The following is a 24,854-nucleotide window of genomic DNA, read 5'->3' as shown; positions in this document are numbered from 1 at the left end:
CTATAAAACAAGTTACGAAGACAAGCTACAAGTGTCAGAGAACTAAAATAGTGTAACCATGTCAGCAGAATACTACCGAATAGGCGTTTTGACTAACGTTAACTTCCGACATTTAAAGACATGAAACATAACGCTAATGTGAACGGAGATATGTTAACTCATTCAGAATTTAATCCAAGCGTTTGTTATGCGACGGTTAATGTTTACTGGTGCGAACCGAGCTAACGTTAACTTACTAGTGAAGCCACTTAATCACCTCATCCAAACAACCGCAGCGAGCTGGACTTGACCTCAAGGTAAGTATAATTGTGTATAACGATAAAGTTATATTTATTGGATAAATTACTTAAAGTTCAGACCTGTAAACTGCAGCCGAATGAGTCTCGCTGGACAGTGACTGCCTCCGCCATCCTCCGCTGAACAGCAGCAGTGAGGAGGAGGAAGAGGTGGAGGGAGGACAACACAGAAACACAACAGCACCACCCCCAAACGCGCCAACCGCCCTCCTACTGATGAAAACACTGCGGCGTATTTGCGAATCACACTAGGGTGACGAGATGGCTCATGAATATTAATCAGGGAACGCGACTGTGACTCCAAGTGACTGGACCATGACTGGACATTACGAAGAAACGTAAGCACGTGCTAATGAATATTCATATGCTAATGCCACGAGTCTGATTCATAGGTTTGTATTTGTCAAAGCTTCACTGGAGGTTAAATATAGATTTCATGTTAAACGTTTTATATGGGATAGTCACAGGGCCGTTGACAATAAATTGTTAGACTCACACACTGAAGAAAACGATATATTTTAACGTTAATACCTTGCAACATCAGTTACGCAATCGGTAGAATGACGTGGTATGGAAATACTGGGGATAGTTAGAATTTCCCAGATGGGCTTTTGTTAGCGTCAACTCGTTTAATTTAGTACTGCTTCATTTTTTTAAGCCTTACCAGGAAGTGGTTTTCACGCAGAGGAGTCCATTAAGTGAGTCCATTTGGTTACTTATACCAAATGCTTGTCTTTCTAATTATATCAAGCCAGGTTTAAATGGGGCCTGATGTACAAATTACACGTTCACATGGGGTTTAAATATTGATGCGTGGCCACAGTGTATTTTAACAACCATAAATGCTAGCATACAGTAAATTAATTATTTCTTTTCTAGCTCGTTAATTAGATACAGTTATAATTAGAAATGCATATTAAATTGCTTTATTTAAATCGTATATATTTACAATTTCATATTAATTATTTAATAATCATAAGAATATTTATATCACAGTTATGCTATTGTATTGTTTGTTTATAAATGAAATAACTCTTTTATTAAAGAAAATTTATTATTTGAGTTATTTATTTTATACATTCATTCATTTTCTTGTCACCTTAGTTCCTTTATTAATCTGGGGTCGCCACAGCGGAATGAACCGCCAACTTATCCAGCACGTTTTTACGCAGCGGATGCCTTTCTAGCTGCAACCCTCTGGGAAACATCCACACACACACACACACACACACACACACACACACACTCATACACAATGGACAATTTAGCCAACCCAATTCACCTGTACCGCATGTCTTTGGACAAAACCGGAGCACCCGGAGGAAAACCACGTGAACGCAGGGAGAACATGCAAACTCCTCACAGAAACACCATCTGAGCCGAGATTCGAACCAGCGACCCAGCGACATTCTTGCTGTGAGGCGACAGCACTACCTACTGCGCCACTACGTCGCTCCTATTCATTTTATTTTATAATTTGAATTAATTTATTATTCTTATTCTCCAAACATTGCCATGGACCCACTACAGCCAGTTTGATGAGCCTTTTTCTTAATTGATGAGCCTTTTTCTTAAGCTGCGGTCACACTGGAGTTTTCTCCCCATTGACTTCCATCCATACGCACATAAATGCGTCAAACCAGAAACGCAAGGTCGTGTGTCAAGTTTCGCAGGTCGATGCGGTGCAAAGTTTTAGCTTGTTAAACTCTGATCTGCGAAATCGCATCGCTTGACTGCGTGAGACCAATCAAGGATCTAAACATGATCTCTCTGGACAGAAATTTAAAACATGGAGCAATCGGTCGCTTTTTTTATGTCTAACTGTCTTGTTTAATCCTGCCCCTTTTCGCAGCGCCGCACAACAGAATTTTGCATTTTCAAACTCTAGTGTGACCGCAGCTTTAGTCTCATGCAGTCATATCATGCGATTTCGCAGGTCAGAGTTTACAGAGCTTGAACTTTACAATGCAGTGAACAGTGAAATTTGATGCACGACCTTGCGTTTCCAGTCTGACGCATTTGCCTGCATATGAATGGAAGTCTATGAGAAGAAATGTCCAGTGTGACCGCAGCTTAAGACTTTTATAAGCTTATTCAGGTGTGTTTAATTAGAGTATGAGGCGATAAACTTTGCAGGGTCCTCCAGGGACAAGACATGATACCCCTGATATACTTTGAGTGAAATAAATATTAATGCTATCAAACAAGGCCTAAAGTTTAAAGCTTGTCAGAATGTGATCGTCAGACTATCATTATGTAAAAAATGTTGGCTTGTTTTTTTCATCCAATTTCATAAAAACAAAAAAGAACAGTTATTTCAAATGTTTATATTTTAAAGTTGCATGCAAAAAAATACAATAGACAATATGTCTGAAAAAGAATAATACTGTGGAGTACTATTCAACATCAAAAACTAGCTATCACAACTGTTTCTTACTGCACATGCCCTGCTTAAATAAAAATTATGGCAAAGGCTTTTGCCCTATGAAAGGACACAACAGAGCAAACATGTAACATCTCAAACCTAGGAAAAATTTCAGACATGCCTTTTCAAGACTAGATTCCCTCAGGGCTCATTTTTAAAGTATCTTTAAAGTCACATTGTGAAATGTTTGGAAATGTATGTAAAATACTAAGCAATTAATGCATCGTTTCATATAAACACTGCAGACTTTGAGATATATAGTATACTCCATCGAGAATACATGTTGAACACCACACCGTTTCAGTAAACGTTGAATTTTAGCTCATTTGTGAGTCTCTGGTCCTCCCTGATATTAAGGAGCTCAAGTCGATTATTGTTAATGTTTAAAGTTTTGTGCTTTTGGATGCATATCCAATCTTCTCTGCATCTTTCAGTGGCAGATCTTCTCAGTCATTTCTTTCTGTGAAGACAGACAAAAAAAAAACTCAATTATTAGGACAAACATATCACATTTGCAATGTGCTGTCAACATCTACAATGGAGATCAAAATTAAGAAAATTAAGAACCTACATTTCAAGGTCACTGTTTTATTTGAAGTCATCCAAACTGATGTAAAAAGCAGTTATTAGTCAAATTTCATGAGTTGTATATATTATGAAGCACAGCACAACAAAAATGATAATATATAAAAAAAATCTCAGCAAACATTATGATTCTAAATTAAATTTATGCACAATACTGGAATATATATACTGTCATCAAATGTCAAAAATATCATTTGTGTCTGTAGAAGAAGCCACTGTGAGGCTTTTTACTTATATAATAAATTAAAATGCATTGAACGCAGTCATAGCTGGCTTTTGAAGCTGTGAGACCGCTCTTCGGGAAAACCAAATAATTTTGATGATGGACTTTGGATTGAGGGATTTGACCAAATCAATATTTCAGATGTTGTGCAATGTGGTCAGTCCACTGGTTTGTCCATTAAAGGTGTTATGAGATGTTCCATTTAAGCAAAATCACATTACATTTTTGGTGGTGTTTCCATCATAGTTAAAGGGCATTTTTTATTATTCTACACAGTCACATATGATTTTAATGCACATTTTCAGTAATGTAAGCTCGTCTTGGTGTTCCATTAAGCATTTTCATTTGGCAGTCCAAGTGAACATAAACACAAGTGGATAGAATATAAATATAGTCTCAGCATTTTAGAGAATTTAACTGAGATATAAAGTGACAAATCCTTTCATTAGCAGAAAGAAACTAAGGATAGCTTGATTCACTTTTGTTAAGGAGCATGTGGTGTGGACAGAGGACTGGTCCAATGTTCACTTTAGCTAGTTTCATTTATTTGAATGTGATGGGGAAAATTATGTTGATTTTCAATTATGTTCATTATTTTAGATGTAAATATTCTTCCTGTATTTTCCACTATGTTTACACTACCTGACAAAAGTATTGTCATCAATCTTAGTTGTTAGAGCTACAAATAATAACTTGACTTCTAGTTGATCATTTGGAAAAATGGCAGAAGGTAGATTTTTCTGATGAATCATCTGTTGAAGTGCATCCCAATCATCACAAATACTGCAGAAGACCTATTGGAACCTGCATGGACCCAAGATTCTCACAGAAACCTGTCAAGTTTGGTGAAGGAAAAATCATGGTTTGGGGTTACATTCTGTATGGCGGCATGTGAAAGATCTGCAGAGTAGATGGTAACATCAACAGCCTGAGGTATCGAAATAATTTTGCTGCCCACTATGTTAAAAAAACCACAGGAGAGGGAAATTCTTTAGCAGGATAGCGCACCTTCTCTTACTTCAGCTCCGCATCAAAGTTCCTGAAAACAAAGAAGGTCAAGGTGCTCCAGGATTGGCCAGCCCAGTCACCAGATCAAGAAATGATTAAGTATGTCTAGGGTAAGATGGAGGAGGCATTGAAGATAATTCCAGAGAATCTTTATAAACTCTGAGAGTCCAGCAATAATGCTTTCTTTGCCATTCCAGATGACTTTATTAATAAGTTATTTGAGTCATTGCAGAGATGTATGGATTCAGTCCTTCCTCTGTACCATGACTTTATATTCTATATTGTACATTATTTCTGTTAAATGACTTTTGTTAAAGCAAAACTTAAAACTCTAAAGCAGACCTTACTGTTCTAATTAAACAATTAAAAATCAAGGCATGATCATATTTTATTTTGGGAAAATAAGCGTAATGTAGAGGCCTTTGCCTTTCATATAAGCCATTTCTGATACCAAATGATCAACTTAAAGTCAAGTTATTGTTTGTTATTCCTAAAACTTGGAAAGATGACAAGACTTTTGTCAGGTAGTGTTGATAATTTGTTTAGTTAAGTGCCTTGTACTACAGCATGAATTAGCTATAATTATAACTGCTTCAAATTCTGAACAACGAGAATTACATTATTTCTGAAAAAAATCAAGTGTTCCCAATCATTCTCTACTATTGATCTCCACTGTTTTAATCATAAAAAACTTGCAGGTTAATCTAAGTAGTACGTAAACTCTATTTTGTAAAAAGTACTGGTTGTCTTAAATTTTTAAACTGAATCAAATAAGTCTTTAATGCATATTAAACTGACTTAAAACAGTTTGCGTACATTATGAAATTAATTTAGAACATGATTAACTTAATTCTTTTTTTACAGTGTACTTATTTCTATCTTTTATATCACTATTTGTCATTTTCAGTGTTATACTGGTTCCCAACTCCAGTCCTTGGCCCCCCACAACCCCTCACCCCTGCATATTCTGTATTTTCTTCTTTGTTTAAGACACCTGATTCAGATCCTCAGCTCGTTTTAAAGAGTAGAGGAGAGAGAGGGGCAGGGAAACCACTTGGTGTAGCAATAATAATCGGCACTCCATTCTTCTTTATAACAGTAATAAAGCACAGCTCTCTCACCAGCGGCACCAGCTCAGAGTGGTCAATGAGGCTGAACTCCGAGATGAAGTAGTAGTAGTGTTTGTAACAGGTGTTGATGTGAGCCTCAGCTCCTATACTGCAGATCATGTCAAAGTGATGGATGTACACGTGCACAAACACCCGAAACAAGCGACTTAAAATCTTCTTGCACACCTGCTGAAAGTTCTTTGGAAAAGGGACTCCTAAAAACAAAAACAAAAAAATACCAGAGTCATTCTTATATCACATAATGCTAGTACACATTTTTAAATCATAGAACACTTAAAAAAGGACATTTGCTGTTTGTTCCAACTACGTATTTAATATGAGTTGAAACAACACAACTCCTGAGTTTTTTTGGAGGGACAACTTATTGTTTTATATTCAATCCATTTACATTTGTGAAAACTAATAGTTAACTAGATACTGGTGATTTTCTTTCATGAGAAAATGTTTATGACGTTTATAGAGAGAATGGCTACTGAGAATAAGTCTCAAGAGTTTCAGCAAATAGTTCAGCCTGTGGAAGTATGAATTGTTGGCAAAGCTTAAGTATGGCTTCGGTAACACTATTCAGTCACATTTCTCAGACAGAAGTATGTCTAGCATTCCCTGGCCTGCAAACTGTATAGCAATTGCTGAGAATCTTAACTGTGTAGTTTCTCATTTTTATATGTAACTATTTTTGTACTACTTCCTTCCATTTGCTTTCTTTGCTCGTTTATTAATAGGGTAAGCTATTAAAAGCTATTTCTTGTAAAAAGGAAATAAAAAATGTATTTAATTGACTGAATTTGAAAATATCCAGTTTATAACAAATGTGCCAAGTTGTAGTAAATAATCTCTTTGTAATCATATTGGATTATGACAAAAATATAATGTTGTGTAGCCATAAAGTATAACATAATTCCATTTTTCCCCCTGTAATTTGTGTGTATACACATACTATTCATTAAAAATGTTCATAAATTTTTTTCGTCATAACAAATAATGTGATCGTTTAAGGTACTTTTTAAATTTATTCATTTTTTGCCTGCATATTGATTGCACTAAATTACTTTGATTAGCAAATATTTAAAACTATTTCACATTTTTTTACTAAAACATTTAAGATTTTATATTAGACTTACTAAATAAAACATTAAAGGAGGCATAGAATGAAAATCTGGATATACTTTACTAGGCATGGCTGAAAAATTAGAGTTAGTCAGTCAGTGTAAAAAAAAACTGGTCATTCAGAACAAAACACAGACTCTGACAATCCACACAATTGCATGGCCACAGCAGTTTGATTGGATACAATGTTTCTTAACGAGATTACAACAGTGATCACACCCCCACCCATTTTTGAAGTTTAAGTTTGTATATTTACTACACTGTAAAAAACAAAAAACGTCCGTTAAATTACAGAAACATACTGTAAAATAACGGATATTACATTACAGAAATTTCCTTAAATTTTGATTTCTGGAAAATTTCTTTAAATTAATATGTTATTTTACGGTAAATATTTGTAATTCAACGGCCGTTATTTTCCGGGCTTTTTCAGGCACCCCAGCTGCTGGAAATTAACGATAAAATTACAGGGTTTTTTACAGTGTGTAACTGGGACTCTTAGAAAACTGGACAGAACTTAATGCAGAGTCCAGACTGCATGATTTTACCCCCGATTTTGAGAAATCGCAGACAAATGCTGAAATCACAGGCAAATCGGTGCTTGTTCATGTGAGAATCAATCACAGTGTAAACCATCAAAGACGCGATCTGAGAGAATCGGCGATAAGTCGCTGACACCTGTGAGATTTGGGTTGCTTAATATCTGGACCTGTCTGAGATATGCCGTGTGCAACGTGTTCTGATTGAAAATAACAGGCGATTACCTACAGCTAATGAGAGAACAGCATCCACAAGGTACACAGCAAAATTAGTAAAAAAAAAAAAAAAAGTAAAATTTACTTATAGTTCAGTATATTTGGTCCCTCTCTAAATTGAGTAAAATTTACTCAGTAGCAGAGTTAAAGTTAATGAGACAATGAAGGGATTGATTAAGTGTTGATTAAACACTGATGATGAACACCTGTTGTTAATATACAGAAACAGAGAAAAATTTCAGCAGAGGATCATTAAGCAACTGCACAAACAACAGCTTTATTTGTTAACAACCTGTTTGGCCTTATTTCCGCCACACTTCTATAAAAATCCATATAGTGATAATTTAAAGAATTTTAATTATAAGTAATTTTTTACAACAACAATAAAAAAACACAGCTTTTAGTGTTTTAAGCTGTCACCATTGAGGAGAACAGTATTGCTTTACTTGGATTCTATTTCTAATGGTAGTTTCTCCTTGTTTGCCAAATAGTGTATGATGGCAAATATTGTATTAAGACAGCAATTGTGCTCTGGATAATTGTTCCGTGGTGAATTAGTCAATGGTCAAATCAGTAAAAAAATCCATTTTCTTTTTGATGTTATTTTGTAAAATGTAAATAACTAAAACAGTTATTTCTCAATAAATCTCATATGGACTTTTGTAAACATCTGACAGAAATAAAGCCAAACAGGTAAGCAATGAGTGAAGCTGCTGCTGCTGCTTCTCTTCTGTTTCTGCCAAAGACTGTAAAAAATATGGACGACGCTACAGCCCCTTTTCCCATTGAACACCTTAAGGGCAAAACGCCTGCTTGACGGGCACAAACTGTCGCAAAAGACTGCTGAAATTGGAGCCTTGACATGCGCAGAAGGACTGTCTGATGGAGCCAGAGGAGGAGCCGCGAAAATGATGCGAGTCGAGCTTCCAACCAAACGCTTTATGTAAAATCAACCACACCCCCCGAACTTCTCAGCATGCGTTTGCTGTCATATCAACACAAATGGATGTAATAACGTTAACAAATATGAGGGTTTTATATATTCAATCGCGCCAGCTCCGGGCCGCAACGCATAACCTACTCGCGGCGTCGCAAGCTGATTCCGGCTTGCTCGGCCACCACATCTGGCTCGATTGACTCGGGCTGGAATCGGGCAGTGAGTCCAGGCATCCGGAGTAGGTCCAGCAGAGGTAGTCAGTCTGAGCTCTGAGGGGTAAGTCTCCGGCAGGCGAGAATCTAGCCGGAACTGGCCCGAGTGTATTTTGCTATATGGGTGGTTAGGCGTGGCTCAGCAAACTAATAAAGCCCAAAAAAAGCCCTGACCTTAGCGAATAAACAGTGTTCCACCAGGATCATGTATGTCAGAAACTATAGTTTACTGCTGAACACAGAAATCAAATAATAACACTTCAGTCTCCTGCCGAAGCTCAGACGCGCTGTTTTGAGAAACTGTCAATCACAGCTGTCAATCACGATGACACGCACAGCATTAAATTACTGCTAAAAACAAACTGTTTACAAAAATGAAGATCTGCAACTATTTCAGCACAATAATCAGTGCCTTAATCGACCAGAACCATCTTTCGGGACATTTTATTGCAAGTGTAATAATTTTTTTTATTTGGGCTCAAGTCTCCTTCATTAACACGGAGGAGGCGGGCTTTATAATTTGTACTGCAGCCAGCCCCCAGGGGGCGATCTAACGGCCGAGACCTTCACTCAAATGAAGGCTTGCGGCACACTTGATATGAACACACATACAGACCCTTACAGTCTCTGATATGTTACCAATCACAGAAAAAATTACACACAGCATACATTTAGTCCCTATTTGGGTTCAAAAACAAGACGAAACTTATAGCCCACAGTCAGTGCAAACCTCTCATCTGCATCTTTAATCTTTAGCAGCACATGTAGCCTCTGTTAGAGAGTAATTCCTCCATTTCGAGTTCATAATAGTCTAATACGCGATGATGATAGTTAAACATGGCAGTTTGTTCTGCTTATTAACTCTGCTTAACTCTGCTGCTGAGTAAATTTTACTCAATATATTTAATTTTATTTTAAAATGTGCAATATACTGCTTACAAATTTATTCAATGCCATCCTAAAGGTTTCTTTTAACATGTATATTGTGAAATGTGCTGTGTATGTTTGTAATGAGGCAACGAACACATGTAAACGGCTGAATATAAATGCATGTTTATGCATTGTGTCATATAGCTCAGCTCTGACTGTGATTTGTCTAGAGCAAAAGGATGCTGGTATACTTAAAAAGGTCATCTGTTTATGCGGGAATTGAGATTGTATTTTCATATACTCACTCCTGTCTAAAATAAACCTTTCTACCAATTAAGTTGAAGAGATTAAAGAAGAAATCTACTAATTTGTGAAATTATTTTTGATAACTGAAATAAGATTATTTTGCATCTGTGTATTTGAGAGTACATCATGCTCTATCCCTCTGTAAACATCATAACACTGATATGAATGACATCATTGTATCATTGACATTCTACACTATATCCCTCCATAGCAGCAAATCTGGAAACCATTCTTGATGTCACACACCTACTCGTGTAGGAAAGATGTCCTCATTGTTGATAAGCGACTCGATCCAGTTCATCAGGAGGTTCATGTATATTAGAGCAGGCAGTTTGGTGGGCCTCTTGTATTGTTCCCCATCCTGCCACCTGTATTCATAACGTGGTCCTCCAGACATGATGGGACAGCTCTTCTCAGTGCAGAACTCGCTCACTGTCCCGTAGATTAGGTTGATCCGATTGAAGAAATCCACAACATGTACAGCGATCCAGTCATTAATGCTCTCTCCTTCTGGCAGCTGCACCACTTTTCTCAGGTCCAGGCCTGATTTCAGAGACGCCTGGGCTCTTTTGTATAGCTCGAAACGTTGGGTCCCAGGTTCGAATCGCTTTCGAGGCCGAAACGTCTTGTCTTTGCTGAACACCTGACCCAAGCATAGAGCCATCGCTGAGCTGAGCAGGGCGATGGAGGATTCCGATCCGCTCAGGATCCGGATCGCTCTGACTTTTTACTATTATGATTCCCTGGGCTCTTGTCCCGTCCAACAGAGAAACAGCTAAAGAGCAGAAAAACAATACCTCAGAATACAGATCATTACATTTCTTTAACCTATCTTTAAAGTCAAACCAACAATTATTCAGACACCAAAGACATTTTTTGATTGTTTTTTTTTACTAATGGGTGAGGATAATGTAGTGTATCATTTATGCATGAGAGAATGTGGAATAAAGTTAGCAAAATAGAGTAAACTGAGTCAAAAATAAATATTTCACCCAAAAATCCTTCATACAGTGGATTAAACCATCCTCCTGCATGAAGTAAAGGAGCTGATAAAGTGAGTCTGATAAAATACTGAAGTTCAGGTTTGATCAAATCTGGATGACAGCAGAGACTAGAGACTGATCCTCAGGATCAGAATGAAGTAACAAAGTTCTGATAGTTGTGAAAATATTTTCATAATATAATATGTTAGATTTTGGCGGGATTGATTATCCATTGCTCCATTTGTTCCGACACGATTTAACTGAAAAAAGTTCTTGTCATATTTTATTACCATATTCGAAACTATTTCAAATAAACTTTGATACTTTGAAAAATGTTGATGTGTTTGAATCATTTTTGGTTTGATTGTATATCTAAAATATATAGACAATACAAAAATACTTACAAAAATGTACATTTAAATTTTCAGATTTGGACGTGATGTTAAGGATGTGTGTTTTTCTATATCTGCGTGTGTGCGCACATATGTACGTGTGCAAATTTGTACTTGAATCTGTATTAACTATGTGAATGAGGACCAGTGATAGGAATAACGGAAAAGTAAATGACTTAAGGTTACACTGTAAAAAAATCTGTAATTTTATGGTTTATTTCCGGCCGGTGAATTACAAAAATTTATTTAAAAAAAATTAAAAAATTACTGTAAAACAATGGATATTAAATTACAGAAATTAACTTTTATTTAAATTTCTGGTAATTTTTTGTGATTCAACCTCTGTTATTTTACAGTAAATTTCTGTAATTTAATTTTGTTTACAGTGTACTAACGGCGACTTTTTTTCCAGTAACAAATTAATTCAGACACCAAAAATTAATACAATTAATAAAAATTAAAACAATTTATTAAACAAATTACTTTTTCCCAACATCGTTGCTATAACTGACAATAAAATGCGCATTACAATAATTAAGAACCGTTAAGCGGTTTTCATGCAAGGAGCGTCTTTCTCAGTAGGACCTCTTTTTTTATGGCATGGGGTTGTGTGTTGAGTGCTGAGGACACAAGCACACGCACAGTCAGTCACCCACATCAATGACCAAGAGTCAGAACGATTGCAAATCCAACAAGTAGCTTTAACAAACTGGAAATATAAGCATTACTTTTCCCTATTTTTTAATTACTTAATACTAATACTAATGTAAGCTAGTTACTATTTGTGAGTAGTAACTTTAACTATTTACTCTTTTAAAGGAACGTGCCAAGATTTTTTTTTGTCAGTCCTCAATATGACACCAATTTTAATAGCTTTTATTTATTTAAAAAACTAACAAAATGTAAATAAAAATAATTTTGACAATTTGGATGAATATATGAATAAATGATATTCCTTATGTACAGGAGTATAAATGTTTACATATTTAATTGTTTTAAATAAAGTTGAAGAAAAAAAATCTTTGGATATTAAAATTAATATTGTATCAGATTACTCTTTAAATAGATGCTGAACAATGTTTTAAACAAGCAAGTCAAGTCTTCCAAAATACTTAAATGTGAATTAGAACAACTATTAGGCGGAGTATTTTTTCACAATTTTATATGCCTCCAATGAGATAAAGTCGCCTGATATAAATATTCACAAAACACACTCTTACAATGAAACCAAGAAATAACACACACACACACACACACACACACACACACACACACACACACACACACACACACACACATACACATACACACAAAAGTTTTTTAATCCTGTTCAGGTACATTTCTTTTTAATAAAAACTATTTATAATCTTAAATATAGATGGTTTATATTGGTGACATGGTGGCTCAGTGGTTAGCACTGTTGCCTCACAGCAAGAAGATTGCTGATTGAAGATTGAAGAAGAGTCCCGGCTGGGCCAGTTAGCATTTCTGTGTGGAGTTTGCATTTTTCTCCCTGTGTTCGGGTGGGTTTCCTCCAGGTGCTCCGGTTTCCCCCACAGTCCAAAGAAATTGACACATGATATAAATCGGCAGTAGTGTATAAATGTGTGTGTGTGAATGTGACAGTGTTTGCTTCCCAGTACTGGGTTGCGGCAGTCCACTGGGGATCCACTGCATAAAACATATGCTGGAATAGTTGGCGGTTCATTCTACAGTGACAACCCCTTATAAATAGAGGACTAAGTTAAAAGAAAATGAATGAATGCATGTTTTATATTTTATAAGTTTTAAAACTAAATTTATTCCTTTGCTGACAAAGCTGAATTTTCAGCAATCATTCGTACTCCAGTAATCCTTCAAAACACTTCTTATTTGCTAACTTAATGTTCAAAAAATGTTTTTTTTTTTTGGTTAATATGAATGATTTTCTGCAGCTTTTTCAGAATGCTTTGATTAACAAAGTTAAAAAGAGCATCATTTATTTCTATTTTTTATAACATAAGCCTTTACTGCAACATCTGACACTAGGTTCATTGCATTTTTTCTTTCTTTTTTTTACAAAACTGCAAACTTTTGCTCATAAACTCTATAAACAGACCAACACAAGCAAACACAACAAATTCATTTCATATTCATGCATTTGCTTTCTCATTGTGTTGTTTAATCTGCATCACCATTTTCATAACTTCCTGTGATTGTTTGAAGTGGACAGAATGAGATAACATTTTTGAGGGGGATTTCAGAGCGTCTCTTCAGCTGTAAAACTCAAACTCTTCCTCTGTTTTCATTTACCATCCTGGCAGTGTATCAGTGTCTGAGTCCATCCTTTCCTAGTCTCTTTGATAAGTTTTGTTTTTCTTTCCTCTCTCAGTTTCTCTCTCCTTCCATAAACGTACTCACAGAATCGCTGCTTACTGACCCAAACCACATAATAAATTCACAGATTTCCCTGACCTCTTTGGAAATATTAAGATAAATTATAACAAAAAGCAATAATTTTTCTCTTAAATCTTTTTTTAACCTGTTCATCTCATTAAAGGATTTGTTCACTTTCAAAATTAACATTTTCAGATCATTTATACTCACCCCTTGTCATCCAAGAGTACATTTCTTCTTTTTTCAATCAGAAATAAATTAAAGGGATAGTTTACTTGAAAAACTGATTAAGTTAATACATTAAGATTCACTTACGTTGTTTAATACAGTATATATATATATATATATATATATATATATATATATATATATATATATATATATATATATATATATATACAGTTGAAGTCAGAATTATTAGCCCCCTATTGATTTTATTTTATTTTTTAAAATATTTCCTAAATGATTTTTAACAGAGCAAGGAAGCTTTCACAGTTAACATTTTTTCTTCTGGAGAAAGTCTTATTTGTTTTAATTCGGCTAGAATAAAAGCAGTTATTAATTTTTTAAAAAACATTTTTGGGACAAAATTATTAGCCCCTTTAAGCAAATTTTTTTTTCTCAATAATCTACAGAACAAATCATCGTTATACAATAACTTGCCTAATTACCCTAACCTGCCTAGTTCACCTTATTAACCTAGTTAAGCCTTTAAATGTCACTTTAAGCTGTATAGAAGTGCCTTAAAAAATATCAAGTAAAATATTATTTACTGTCATCATGACAAAGATAAAATAAATCAGTTATTAGAAATAAGTTTTTAAAACTATTATGCTTAGAAATGTGCTGAAACAATCTTCCCTCCATTAAACAGAAATTGGTGAAAAAAATAAACAGGGGCGCTAATAATTTAGGAGGGCTAATAATTCTGACTTCAACTGTGTGTGTATATATATATATCACTTCGCTTTCCAATTAAAGTTTTACATATATGACCCTGGACCAGACAATCAGCCATATTTGTTTTTATTTTTAGGATATTTTTACATAATCTGAAAGCTTAATAAATAAGCCTTGCATTGATGTACATTTTGTTAATACGTGATAACATTTGGTCAAGATAAAACTTTTGAAATTTGAAAATTCTGTTCTAAAAAATAGAAATATTGAGAAATTCACCTTTACAGTTGTCCAAATTACATGCCTAAGAATTTCCATTACTGTTCAAAAACTATACTGTAAACACTATCTGTAAATTAGCTATTTTCAGTATTTAGTGATTTATGTTTTTATATTTTTATTTGACTGTTTATTTATGCTTTTGAATTGCATTATGGAACTTTGCTCTTTTTTTCCATTAACTTTTAACCTTGAAAAGTTTGAAAAAGTGACTTTTATAAACATTTTTAATAGTTTCAAGTAATATATTGTCAGGGTTGTTTATGGTACAAAAACCTTGTAATAAACAGCCAGTACATTTTCTTTTTTACAGACTTATTTCTTTATATATTATTTCTAACATTAAATGATTTAAAACTACTAAATTGTCAATAAAAGTCACATTGTTAAACTGTAGTGTTGAATTTTCGACATCAAAAGTTGACAGAGCAGAGATCAACACCCAATAATGCAATTCACAACCATTAATAAACAGAAAACGCTTGTGAATCACACATATGAAAACAAATATTTTTTTACAGTGTACGTATTGATATATTTACAGTAGAAAATGAACAAAACATCTTCATGGGACAGGATCTTTAAATAATATTCTAACCCTTTGACTGCCCCTCTATTAAATGGTTGACTATGTTTTTACTGTTTTAAATGACTGTTAAAGTAATTTAAAGAATGAATGTTTTAAATAATGGCTTACACACACAGCATTGTTGATTTACTAAAAAATAAATCAAACAAACATCCTGTTGCATTACTACACTTGATTTTGGTTTTATTGTAAAAAAAATAATAATAAGAAGAAAGCATGTTAAATGAGAATCTGAAATATTTTACGGCATACTTAAAAAAGGTGATTTTAGTATTCAAAAATGTTTTATTTTGAATCTTTTTTCAAATAAATTGGTCTCACACTTCATATTTTCAGATTTTTCATAGTAGATGTATTAGGTACTTTTACTTGTAAACTGACCGTTTGCTAGAAGCTGATATTTTAGAAATTATATGATGTGTTGAAAAAAAAAAAATGCATTGAGTGTTATCTGCACTGTGAAAAAAATCCGTAATTTTACGATTTATTTCCGGCACCCTATAAGTAAAATAACGGCTGTTGAATTACAGAAATATACCGTAAAATAACAGATATTAAATTACAGAAATTTTCTTAAATTTAAATTTCTGTAATTTAATATACATAGTTTTATGGTAAATTTCTGTAATTTAAAATCTGCAAATTTCTGGTAAATTTCTGTAATTTAATATCGTTAATTTTATGGTAAATTTCTGTAATTTAACATCTGTAATTTTATGGTAAATTTCTGTAATTTAATGTCCGTAATTTTATTTTAAATTTCTGTAATTTAACAGCCGTTATTTTACGTTTTTTTCCCGGCACCCCAGCTACCGGAAATTAACCTTAAAATTAAGGATTTTTTTAGGAGTTATGAAATGCAATCCAAACTTTTTTTCTTTTTTTTCTTTTCTTTTTTTTAGGGCTAAAGATTTTTTGGCATAAAAGAAAATCTCTATATATTTTTAATCCATACAATGTATTTTGTTTGCCCATATATACCCATGCAAAATAAGAATCACTTATCTCCTACTTCAACATAACTAAATACTATATTTAAACATAAATCAGAAAGTTGTAGAGGTTAACTTTAACTTGGTTCATTCAACATGTGTGAAATCAAAGAACAGAGGAGTTATTTGTCCGTCCCCCAAACATTGACGTGTCTGATCACACTTTCTTCCTGAGACCCCATGACACATGAGCTCTGACCTTACTGCATCAACACACATTTAAAGAACAAAAGTAGAATAAAATCAGTCCAAACAGATGCTATAAACGTATCAAAGTATATTGGTGGTCCCTACCTAAAGTGCCTGGCTTTAGTCCCACTGTAGACTCCTGGAATGTTGTGGGAAACCTGAGAATAATTCCTGTGCTCTCCAAGAGGGGAAGAAAACAAAAACAAAAACAAATCCAAACTGCCTCGTGAGAATCCTTTCTCTCTCCTACTCATCAACTCTATAAAACCCATACAGTAAAAAAACAAGCTGAAAAGTTACTTGGCTTCTCTTCCTGTGTGTGATGTCATATCCTGATTTTGTCTGCTCTGTTTTTGTGTGCCTGTGTGTGCGTGTCATGTTGTATGAAGTTGAAAGGGAAGATTTCATTGGTGAGAGGAGGAGCTTGAGTCTGTGAAGTCCAGCCCTACTTTAAGCCAAACCCACACCCACTGCCCAGCCCAGCACCACCACATCAAACCACACCTCCTCAACTCCAGTGCGCTTGGGCTTCTTCTATGAAGATAAACTTCAATCTCAGGCTAATCTCTCCAGATTCACCCTTTCATCTGAATCTCTTAAGAATAAGTGGTAGCACTTCATAGATTCCTTTGGTAAAATTAGTTAGAGAATAATTATATGCATTTTAACTGTGACAATAGAAGCTGTTTTTTTTTTTTTTTTTTTTACAAGTGACAGCCTATGGATACTGGATATTAAATGTATATTAGATATGTGTTATATTATATACAGATGAAGTCAAAATTATTAGCCCCCCTTTGATTCTTTTTTTTTTCTTATTTAATTATTACCCAAATAAAGTTAACAGAGCAAGGAAATGTTCACAGTATGTCAAGTAATGTTTTTTTCTTCTGGTGAAAGTCTTATTTGTTTTATTTCGGCTAGAATAAAAGTAATTTTAATTGTTTTAACACCATTTAAAGGACAAAATTATAAGCCCCTTTAAGCTATACTGTTTTATCGATAGTCCACAGAACATCATTATACAGGGTGGGCCATTTATATGGATAGACCTTAATAAAATGGGAATGGTTGGTGATATTAACATCCTGTTTGTGGCACATTAGTATATGTGGGGGGGGGGGGGGGGGGCTTGTAAATAACTCATGAAAGAATAAAGTTATGATAAAACCAAGCACACCATTGTTTTTCTTGTGAAATTCCCGATAAGTTTTATTAAGGTGTACCCATATAAATGGCCCACCCTATACAATATCTTGCCTTATTACCCTAAAATGCCTAGTTAACCTAATTAACCTAGTTAAGCCTTTAAATGTCTTTTTGAGCTGTATAGAAGTGTCTTGAAAAACATCTTGTCTAATATTATTTATCATCATGGAAAAGATTAAAATAAGTCAGTTATTAGAAATGAGGTATTAAAACTATTATGTTTAGAAATGTGTAGAAATAAAATCTCTCCATTAAACTTGGGAAAAAAATGGGGGGGGGGGGGGCAAATAATTCTGACTTTAACTGTATATATCTGATATTAGTTATTTTAAATATTAGTTTGTTTCCCATTGTTGAGTTGCGGATGGAAGGACATCTACCAGTAAAACATATGCTGGATAAGTTGGCGGTTCATTCTGCTGTGGCGACCCCTGATTAATAAAGGGACTAAGCCGAAAAATATATAAAAATATTAGTGGGGGTAAATGTTCGCACATGCAATGGCAGTATTCCCAGGAACAGCTGTACACCACTTTGCTTTTTTTGCTGCTCTTTCAAACTACTTATTCAAAATAAGTTCTATCAACATAATTCTTCAGTTTTTTTGGGGACAACTTAATTGTTGCTTTTTCAATACACCTAAATTTGTAAAAACAATAACTGTTTGTTGGGACAACAAGAAGGAATTGTGTGTAACCCAGCATTTACAATGTTGGTTCAATGAATAACAAATTAATAACAAAATTCAATCACAAACATTTCCTTTTGTAAGTTTATGATTTGAGCTTTTAAAACTTTTTTTTTACAAAGGTTAATTGTTTGAATTCACACTATTTCAAGAAGATGATCAAAGTCCATTTGTTTGAATGTACACTATTTAATGTGTATTATATGATGATGTATTGCCACTGAAAAAATTATTCAAAGATTATTCCTTGGATTTACTCATTTTTTTTTACGTTAAGTGGTTGTAAACCATTTATTTGGGCTGAATTTAAACAAACAAATTAAGTTGAACATTATTACATTTAATTTGTTTGTTTAAATTCAACACAAATAAATTGTATGCAACAGTTCTGCATGCAACACTTTTATCAGATTGTTATAGACTACTTTTTGTGGCTCCATGCTGCTGAACAGATGGCGCAAATTCGATCAAATTTAATTCATTCTAACTCAATTCGTACTTGCTGAATTTAATACAAAAATATTGCTTGTAATCTTGTGTTTCAAATTCATTGAGTAAAAAAATGCTGGGTTCCACACAATCGATTTATTTTGGGACAACATGAAGGAATTAAGTTGAGATTTTACAAATTTAAGTGGGTTGAACATAAAACAATTAAGTTGTCTAAAAAAACTCAAGAATTGTGTTGTTTTAGCTTGTTTTAAACAAATAGTTTAAACAGAGAATATTTTTATTTAAATTTGTTAAATCAAAATAAAAACATTATTAAAAATAGTTTTCATTAACATTGTTTTGTTTTTTTAACAATTATCACAATGCTTAAAATGTACTTAATATTTTAAAGACTGTTGGCTGTTATTTTTAAACGAGCTAACTGAATTGCATTATAAGTAAGCTAATTTAATTAATTCAAACTCAATCCATACTTGATTAATTTAATTGATGATGTTGCTTGTAGGGCGTCACGGTGGCGCAGTGAGCACAATTGCCTCACAGCAATAAGGCTGCTGGTTCGAACCCCGGCTGGATCAGTCGGCATTTCTGTGCAGAGTTTGTATTTTCTCCCTATGATCAAGTGGGTTTCCCTCTGGGTGCACCGATTTCCCCTACAAGTCCAAAAACATGCTGTATAGGTGTATTGGGTAAGTTAAATTGTCTGTAGTGTATGTGTGTGAATGAGTGTGTGGATGTTTGTTGTGCTGGATAAATTGGCCAGATTAAAAAAGTGACTAAGCCAAAACAAAATGGATGTATGAATATTGCTGGTAATCTGTTGCCTCAATTATATTAAGTAGATATTACATTAAGTTCCACGCATTTTTTTAAAAGTATCCGAACACAAAATTGATTAAGGTAACATAATTAAACATAATTAAGTGGATTGAAAATTAAACAAGGTTGTCCCCATAAACACAATATTTGTGCTGAATCAGCTAATTTCAAATAAGTGCCTTGAACAACCAACAAAAATCGTTTTTTTTTTTTGTTTTGTTTTTTTGAGTGAAGGGTATTGTGTTTTACTGTTTAAAATAATATGCTATAATTAACTCACTCGTTGTTCCAAACCAGACAGAGTAGTTGTTTTTTTCTGTTCTGTTGAACACAAATGAAGATATTTTGAAAAATGCTGAAAACCTGTAACCATTGACTTCTGGAAAATACAAATATAGAAGTGAATAGTTACAGGTTTCCAACATTCTTCCTTTGTGTTCAACAATTTCAAATTCTAAACTGGATGAGTTAATGATGACAGAATTTACATTTATGGACAAACTATTCCTTTAACTATTAGTTTGAGTAAACAATGAAAAAATACTTCTGCTTTACCTGTAAATGCTGTAAAAGTATTGCTCTTTGTTTGTTGATGTTAACTAAAGTTTGTTACACATATTTTTCACAAACTTTGTAACTCTTTAACATTGTTCTGAAAAGTTAATAAGTAAAAAAACATAAAAAATATATATTTAAAAGGTTTGCTATTTAATATCTATAATTAATTTGACATACTATCAAACTTATTGCAGAGAAAATATGAATCCAAATTAGATGACATATGAAAATGCTGTTAATGAATGAAAAAAAAAAAAACAGTTTAAACCTAACACTGAATAATAAGGGAAATTAGACAGTTACAGTAACATTCAGAAAGCTTTAAACAAGTGTAATTGCTATTAGTAACCACTAGATGGAAGTGTATGGTTCGCAAAACTGAGAGAGCCTCAGGGTGACAACTTTACCAACCTTGCTACAGAGAAAGTGTTCATAGTACTACAGTAACTAACTTGAGCTACTAAATTTGTGTCCAAATTTTTGTAAATTTAAATATAATCACACAATTTTTTTTTTTTTTTTTTGTAAACGAAAATAGCCTAAACAGGACTCAGAAAAATAAATGAAATAAAAACACTAATAAGTATACCAATGAAATTATAATTACTATCAGTAACGACTAGAAAATAAGCACAAAAAATGCAAGTTGGGTCAGATGTGGACAAACTCAACCTTGGGCAAATCATTTTCCATTAAATCTAATTATGCTATTTAACCCATTTGTTGGGTCATAAGAAAAACACAAATGTAGGAAATTAAATTAGGAATCAGTCAAAAACCTGTTTAAAGCTATAAAGTGTATACTCATTTATTACATAAGGTATTTATTAAATTGTTAAATTATACATTTTATTTACTCATCATCATCATCTCAGTAGTCCCAGAAGAAATTTATAAAGTGTAAAAATATATTTTTCAAATAAATGCCTGTTATTGAGCATCTAATTAATATATAGTCCTTTAATATATTTCAGCCTTGAAATTTGCAGATTCTGCAACATCAGCAATGAAGATATACTAAACAAATATTTCTTTAAAACATGTAAATATAATATATAAAATCCATATTTGTTTCAGCCAAAAAATTTGATCCTTTTTCAAGCATTCTGTATATTGTTGCTTTTTGTTAAGCAGGCTTCTGAATGATGTCTGATTACTGTGTAATCCTGTTCAACTATTTCAGCTATTTCCCTGACATCACTTCTAGTGTCTTATCTGTGCTGCACTTGTCTTACATTTGAGGATGCTTCTCGTAATTTCTTGCACAAGCGAAACGACTATACACTATGGAAGCCATTGCAACATTCTTCAAAATTCTAATTTCTTCAAACTTTCATTTGGTGCTGAATAACTGATTGACACAATTTATTAATGGAATTGTGAACGGTCAGTGTTTCCGCAGCTGTAGTGTCGTTTTTGGGTTTTCTTTCTCTTTCATTTTCATTTTCATTTCTTTTACAGCTTTTAGTAAGAACAAAACTTTTCAAGAATGTGCCTATAGGTGCCTTAATAAATGGAGTGATGGACAGAACAGATACAGAACAAACAGAGAGAAACAACTGACTGAGCAAACTGATATAACAGATAGATGATAGATACATAGATAGATAGATAGACAGACAGACAGACAGACAGACAGACAGACAGACAGATGGACGGACTGATGGATGGATGGATGAATGGATGGATGAAAAGATGGATGAATGGAAATTAATAATAGACAGACAATAATAAATGGATAGTTAACCCAAAACCCGAAAATGTGTCATCATTTGCACATTATTCATTCGTACCTAACCTGTTTGAGTTTCTTTCTTCTATTACAGTTTTTCTCCATTGGTTTGACTCATTTCTTTAAACAGAAGTTACATTCTCAAAACAACATGGACAAACCTCCAAACCACTTTGCAATTGTTCACAACAGAATCGAACTTCCCATTCATTTCATCAAATTGCAAATGTCTAAGTACATCTTTGCAAATGATTAAGTACAGATAGCCTACATTTAGCACAATTTCCAAGTGAATAGATCTTGTTGATCTAAACTGATTGTTAATTATCAGTCTAATGGTCTTTCTCTTCAAAATGTGTCAGCGTCATTTCATTGTGTGTCATTACATGCACAATAGTCTGTTCAATTGTCAAAATTAGTCAAGACCATAATATCATGAATACCATACAGTAGGTGAATCCTTGGAACATTTGATCATTATAGGGGATGGTTGCGACATCCACAGCGTTTCTTTCCTTGTTGCATCGCAAGGGAGAATATACGCTGTGATGTGGACGAGAATCTGTGGCCACATAGACTGCAGCGTTTGGATGGTCAGGAGGGTGAGGACGGAAGGCAGTGAAGAACTGTTATGAAACTCCAGCTTTATTTATAGCATTCTAGCTTTTGTTTGTGTGTTTATATTACAGTTTATAATGCTGTATACAGTTTCTTTTTGCTCTGATATGTGGAAGTTACTTTGTGTGTGGTTGATCATTACAATAAAAAAAGGAGTAACCATTTCTTTGGCAGTATGATTGCAATGTGTGACGTCAAACCTTGGAGGCTATACTCTTACCCTAAAATCCTATTTCTTTTTTTTTCAGTTTTATATAAAAATGTATTCTGTTAGCTAGACAAAAACCGTACAGTAACCATTGCCAATGAAGGACTGTGCCAAGACTGTAAGGTGGACATGAGGGATATTTTAGTGGTCCTTTGTCATAATGACAAAACATCTAAACATTTTGACTTGCAGTGCTTACACACTGCCAAAGGGACGAAGCATTTTGGGGGCACTGACTGTTTAAATGAGAAGGAAATTTAGTTTTGACACATGAGTGAACTGTTTTGGGAAAGGTATGAGCTGTTGCAGGTGAACCATGGTGTTGTGTCGAACCATTCACATTATTTTGGCAAAAGCACCAAGAGTGTTGAGAATGTCCGGTCAGTTTCAAGAAATGAGCCAAAGCAATTGAGAAGGATATTTGCCATTTATGTGGCACTGACTTTTTATAAAGGAAAGGGAAAGGGAAAGGAATTTATTTTTGATGCATTAATTGTTTTTGGAGAGATATGAGCTTTTGCAAGTGAGCTATAGTGTTGTGCTTAACTGCAACACTGTTTTGCCAGATGATCTTAAAATTTTGAGAATGTAATTCCTGTTTCGAGAAATGAGCCAAACGAATGGAGAAAAACTGTAATACAAAAAAATGTGCTAAATATGTTGCTGCTGTTCTCTACAGAACTGCCGAGGACAAAAACCCAGACTATTAGAAACGAGTTTCAGTAGAACTTACACATTCACTCTTTAAACACGACTCTGAGGCTTGGGAAATGGTGAGTTTGCCCTCTGGTGTTGTTGAGCTGTCATATAACAGAATTATTTTAGAGTGGTAATTGAATGCAATATTACACAAGTCAGTATAATTACAGTGAAAATAACTAAACTATTACATTAAATTTGCAACCCACCACAGTTTCATAATATTACATATTGCCCATAGAAATATCTATTTTACAAGAAAGAAAAAAAAAACAATAAAACAACGCAGCATATTGTTTCATATTTGGGGTTGAATATTGTTTTTTTGTTCTGGAAACATGATTTCCAATACGGAAGACTTGGTTCTTAGTTCATTGGTCAAAAAAATCATTCACTATCAACTATCATTTACTTCAATATCAAACTCATTTGGTAGGTATGCAGGTAGGTAATTAGGTAGGTAGGTAGGTAGGTAGGTGGATGGACGGACGGACGGACGGACGGACGGACGGACGGACAGACAGACAGACAGACAGAGACAGACAGACAGACAGACAGACAGACAGATAGATAGATAGATAGATAGATAGATAGATAGATAGATAGATAGATAGATAGATAGATAGATAGATAGATAGAAAGATAGATAGACAAACTTATTTGAACTTTTCGTAAAAACCTGTAAAACCTTTAACCGTTTACTTCCATTGTATTTGTTTTTCATGTTAAAAAGTCAATGGTTACAGATTTCTAACATTAAAAAACTGTTCAACAGAAAAAGTAAACTCATAGTTTTGAAACTGAGGCAATTTGATGTTGAGGCAAATAGTAAATATATATTTGAGTGAACTGTTCCTATAAAATTACAATATAAATACACCTATATACTTCTTTCGTTTTTTCGTTCATAAAATGGTTAAAAGGCACGTCCAATGAGCAGTGGCTTACCTGGATGTCTCGTCATCTGGCTGTGTCTCAAAACGTAGTGCTGCCTACTTAGAACGAGCGGCACACCCACTGCCCCTACCATGTGAAACAAATACAAAAAGTAAGCATGTCAGTTTGTTTGGAGACACAGCCTGCGCCTACTCTTTGTTTCAGAGGGCTGGGTTAAGCCTACAAAACACCTGAGGGGAAACACGAAAGTACAGTCGGTTTTCGGGAGAAGGGCAGGACGAGAGAACATCATTCCCACCTGAAGAGCTCAGAGGAGCCCCGCTGCATCATTTTTACAGGTCGGTGCGTCTCGAAAAGATAAAGTAGCTTACATAGAAATGTGCTGTGAATAGTTTAGAAAATCAAATCGTTGTTTTATG

The 24,854-nt window shown here is 34.0% G+C and overlaps 3 protein-coding genes and 1 long non-coding RNA gene across 13 annotated transcripts in view; 2 read left to right on the top strand and 2 right to left on the bottom strand.

The window, feature by feature from the left end:
* mknk1 (MAPK interacting serine/threonine kinase 1) overlaps positions 1-501 on the bottom strand; it is a 19,502-nt gene extending 19,001 nt beyond the window's left edge. Inside the window, exon 1 of one of the 2 annotated variants that reach the window (NM_001114739.3) lies at positions 360-501. In NM_001114739.3, coding sequence (NP_001108211.3) covers positions 360-410 — 51 coding nt within the window. In that variant the 5' untranslated portion in view covers positions 411-501. The remainder of the gene's footprint in view (positions 1-359) is intronic. The other variant, XM_087272405.1, reaches the window with a different exon arrangement.
* A 2,107-nt stretch (positions 502-2,608) lies between these two features.
* mob3c (MOB kinase activator 3C) lies at positions 2,609-24,763 on the bottom strand. 3 transcript variants are annotated; one of them, XM_087272200.1, is made up of 4 exons: positions 24,487-24,763; positions 10,101-10,629; positions 5,659-5,861; positions 2,609-3,181 (listed from the first exon to the last, which is right to left on the bottom strand). In XM_087272200.1, exons 2-4 carry the CDS (start codon positions 10,516-10,518, stop codon positions 3,152-3,154), a joined length of 651 nt encoding a protein of 216 aa, XP_087128326.1. In that variant the 5' UTR covers positions 10,519-10,629; positions 24,487-24,763; the 3' UTR covers positions 2,609-3,151. The 3 variants fall into 3 exon arrangements, with proteins under 3 accessions (XP_087128326.1, XP_087128325.1, NP_001002191.1); XM_087272199.1 differs by lacking the exon at positions 24,487-24,763 and adding an exon at positions 16,660-16,952; NM_001002191.1 differs by lacking the exon at positions 24,487-24,763 and having other exon boundaries at positions 2,620-3,181; positions 10,101-10,543.
* On the top strand, positions 6,635-11,474 carry LOC147834754 (uncharacterized). The gene is made up of 3 exons (XR_015502432.1): positions 6,635-7,052; positions 7,217-8,719; positions 8,943-11,474. It is a non-coding gene; the product is annotated as an uncharacterized LOC147834754 (long non-coding RNA).
* The window catches only part of elovl1b (ELOVL fatty acid elongase 1b), a 57,024-nt gene continuing 56,776 nt past the window's right edge, over positions 24,607-24,854 (top strand). For 6 of the 7 annotated variants that reach the window (XR_015501871.1, XM_087272129.1, XM_087272130.1 and 3 more), the window contains exon 1: positions 24,686-24,773. The gene's annotated coding sequence lies outside the window, so the exon portion shown is untranslated. 7 annotated transcript variants of the gene reach the window in all.

Source organism: Danio rerio, chromosome 11, assembly GCF_052040795.2.
Source record: "Danio rerio strain M-AB ecotype USA chromosome 11, GRCz13ab, whole genome shotgun sequence".
NCBI lineage: Eukaryota > Metazoa > Chordata > Actinopteri > Cypriniformes > Danionidae > Danio > Danio rerio.
This window is presented reverse-complemented; position numbering and strand designations above follow the sequence as displayed.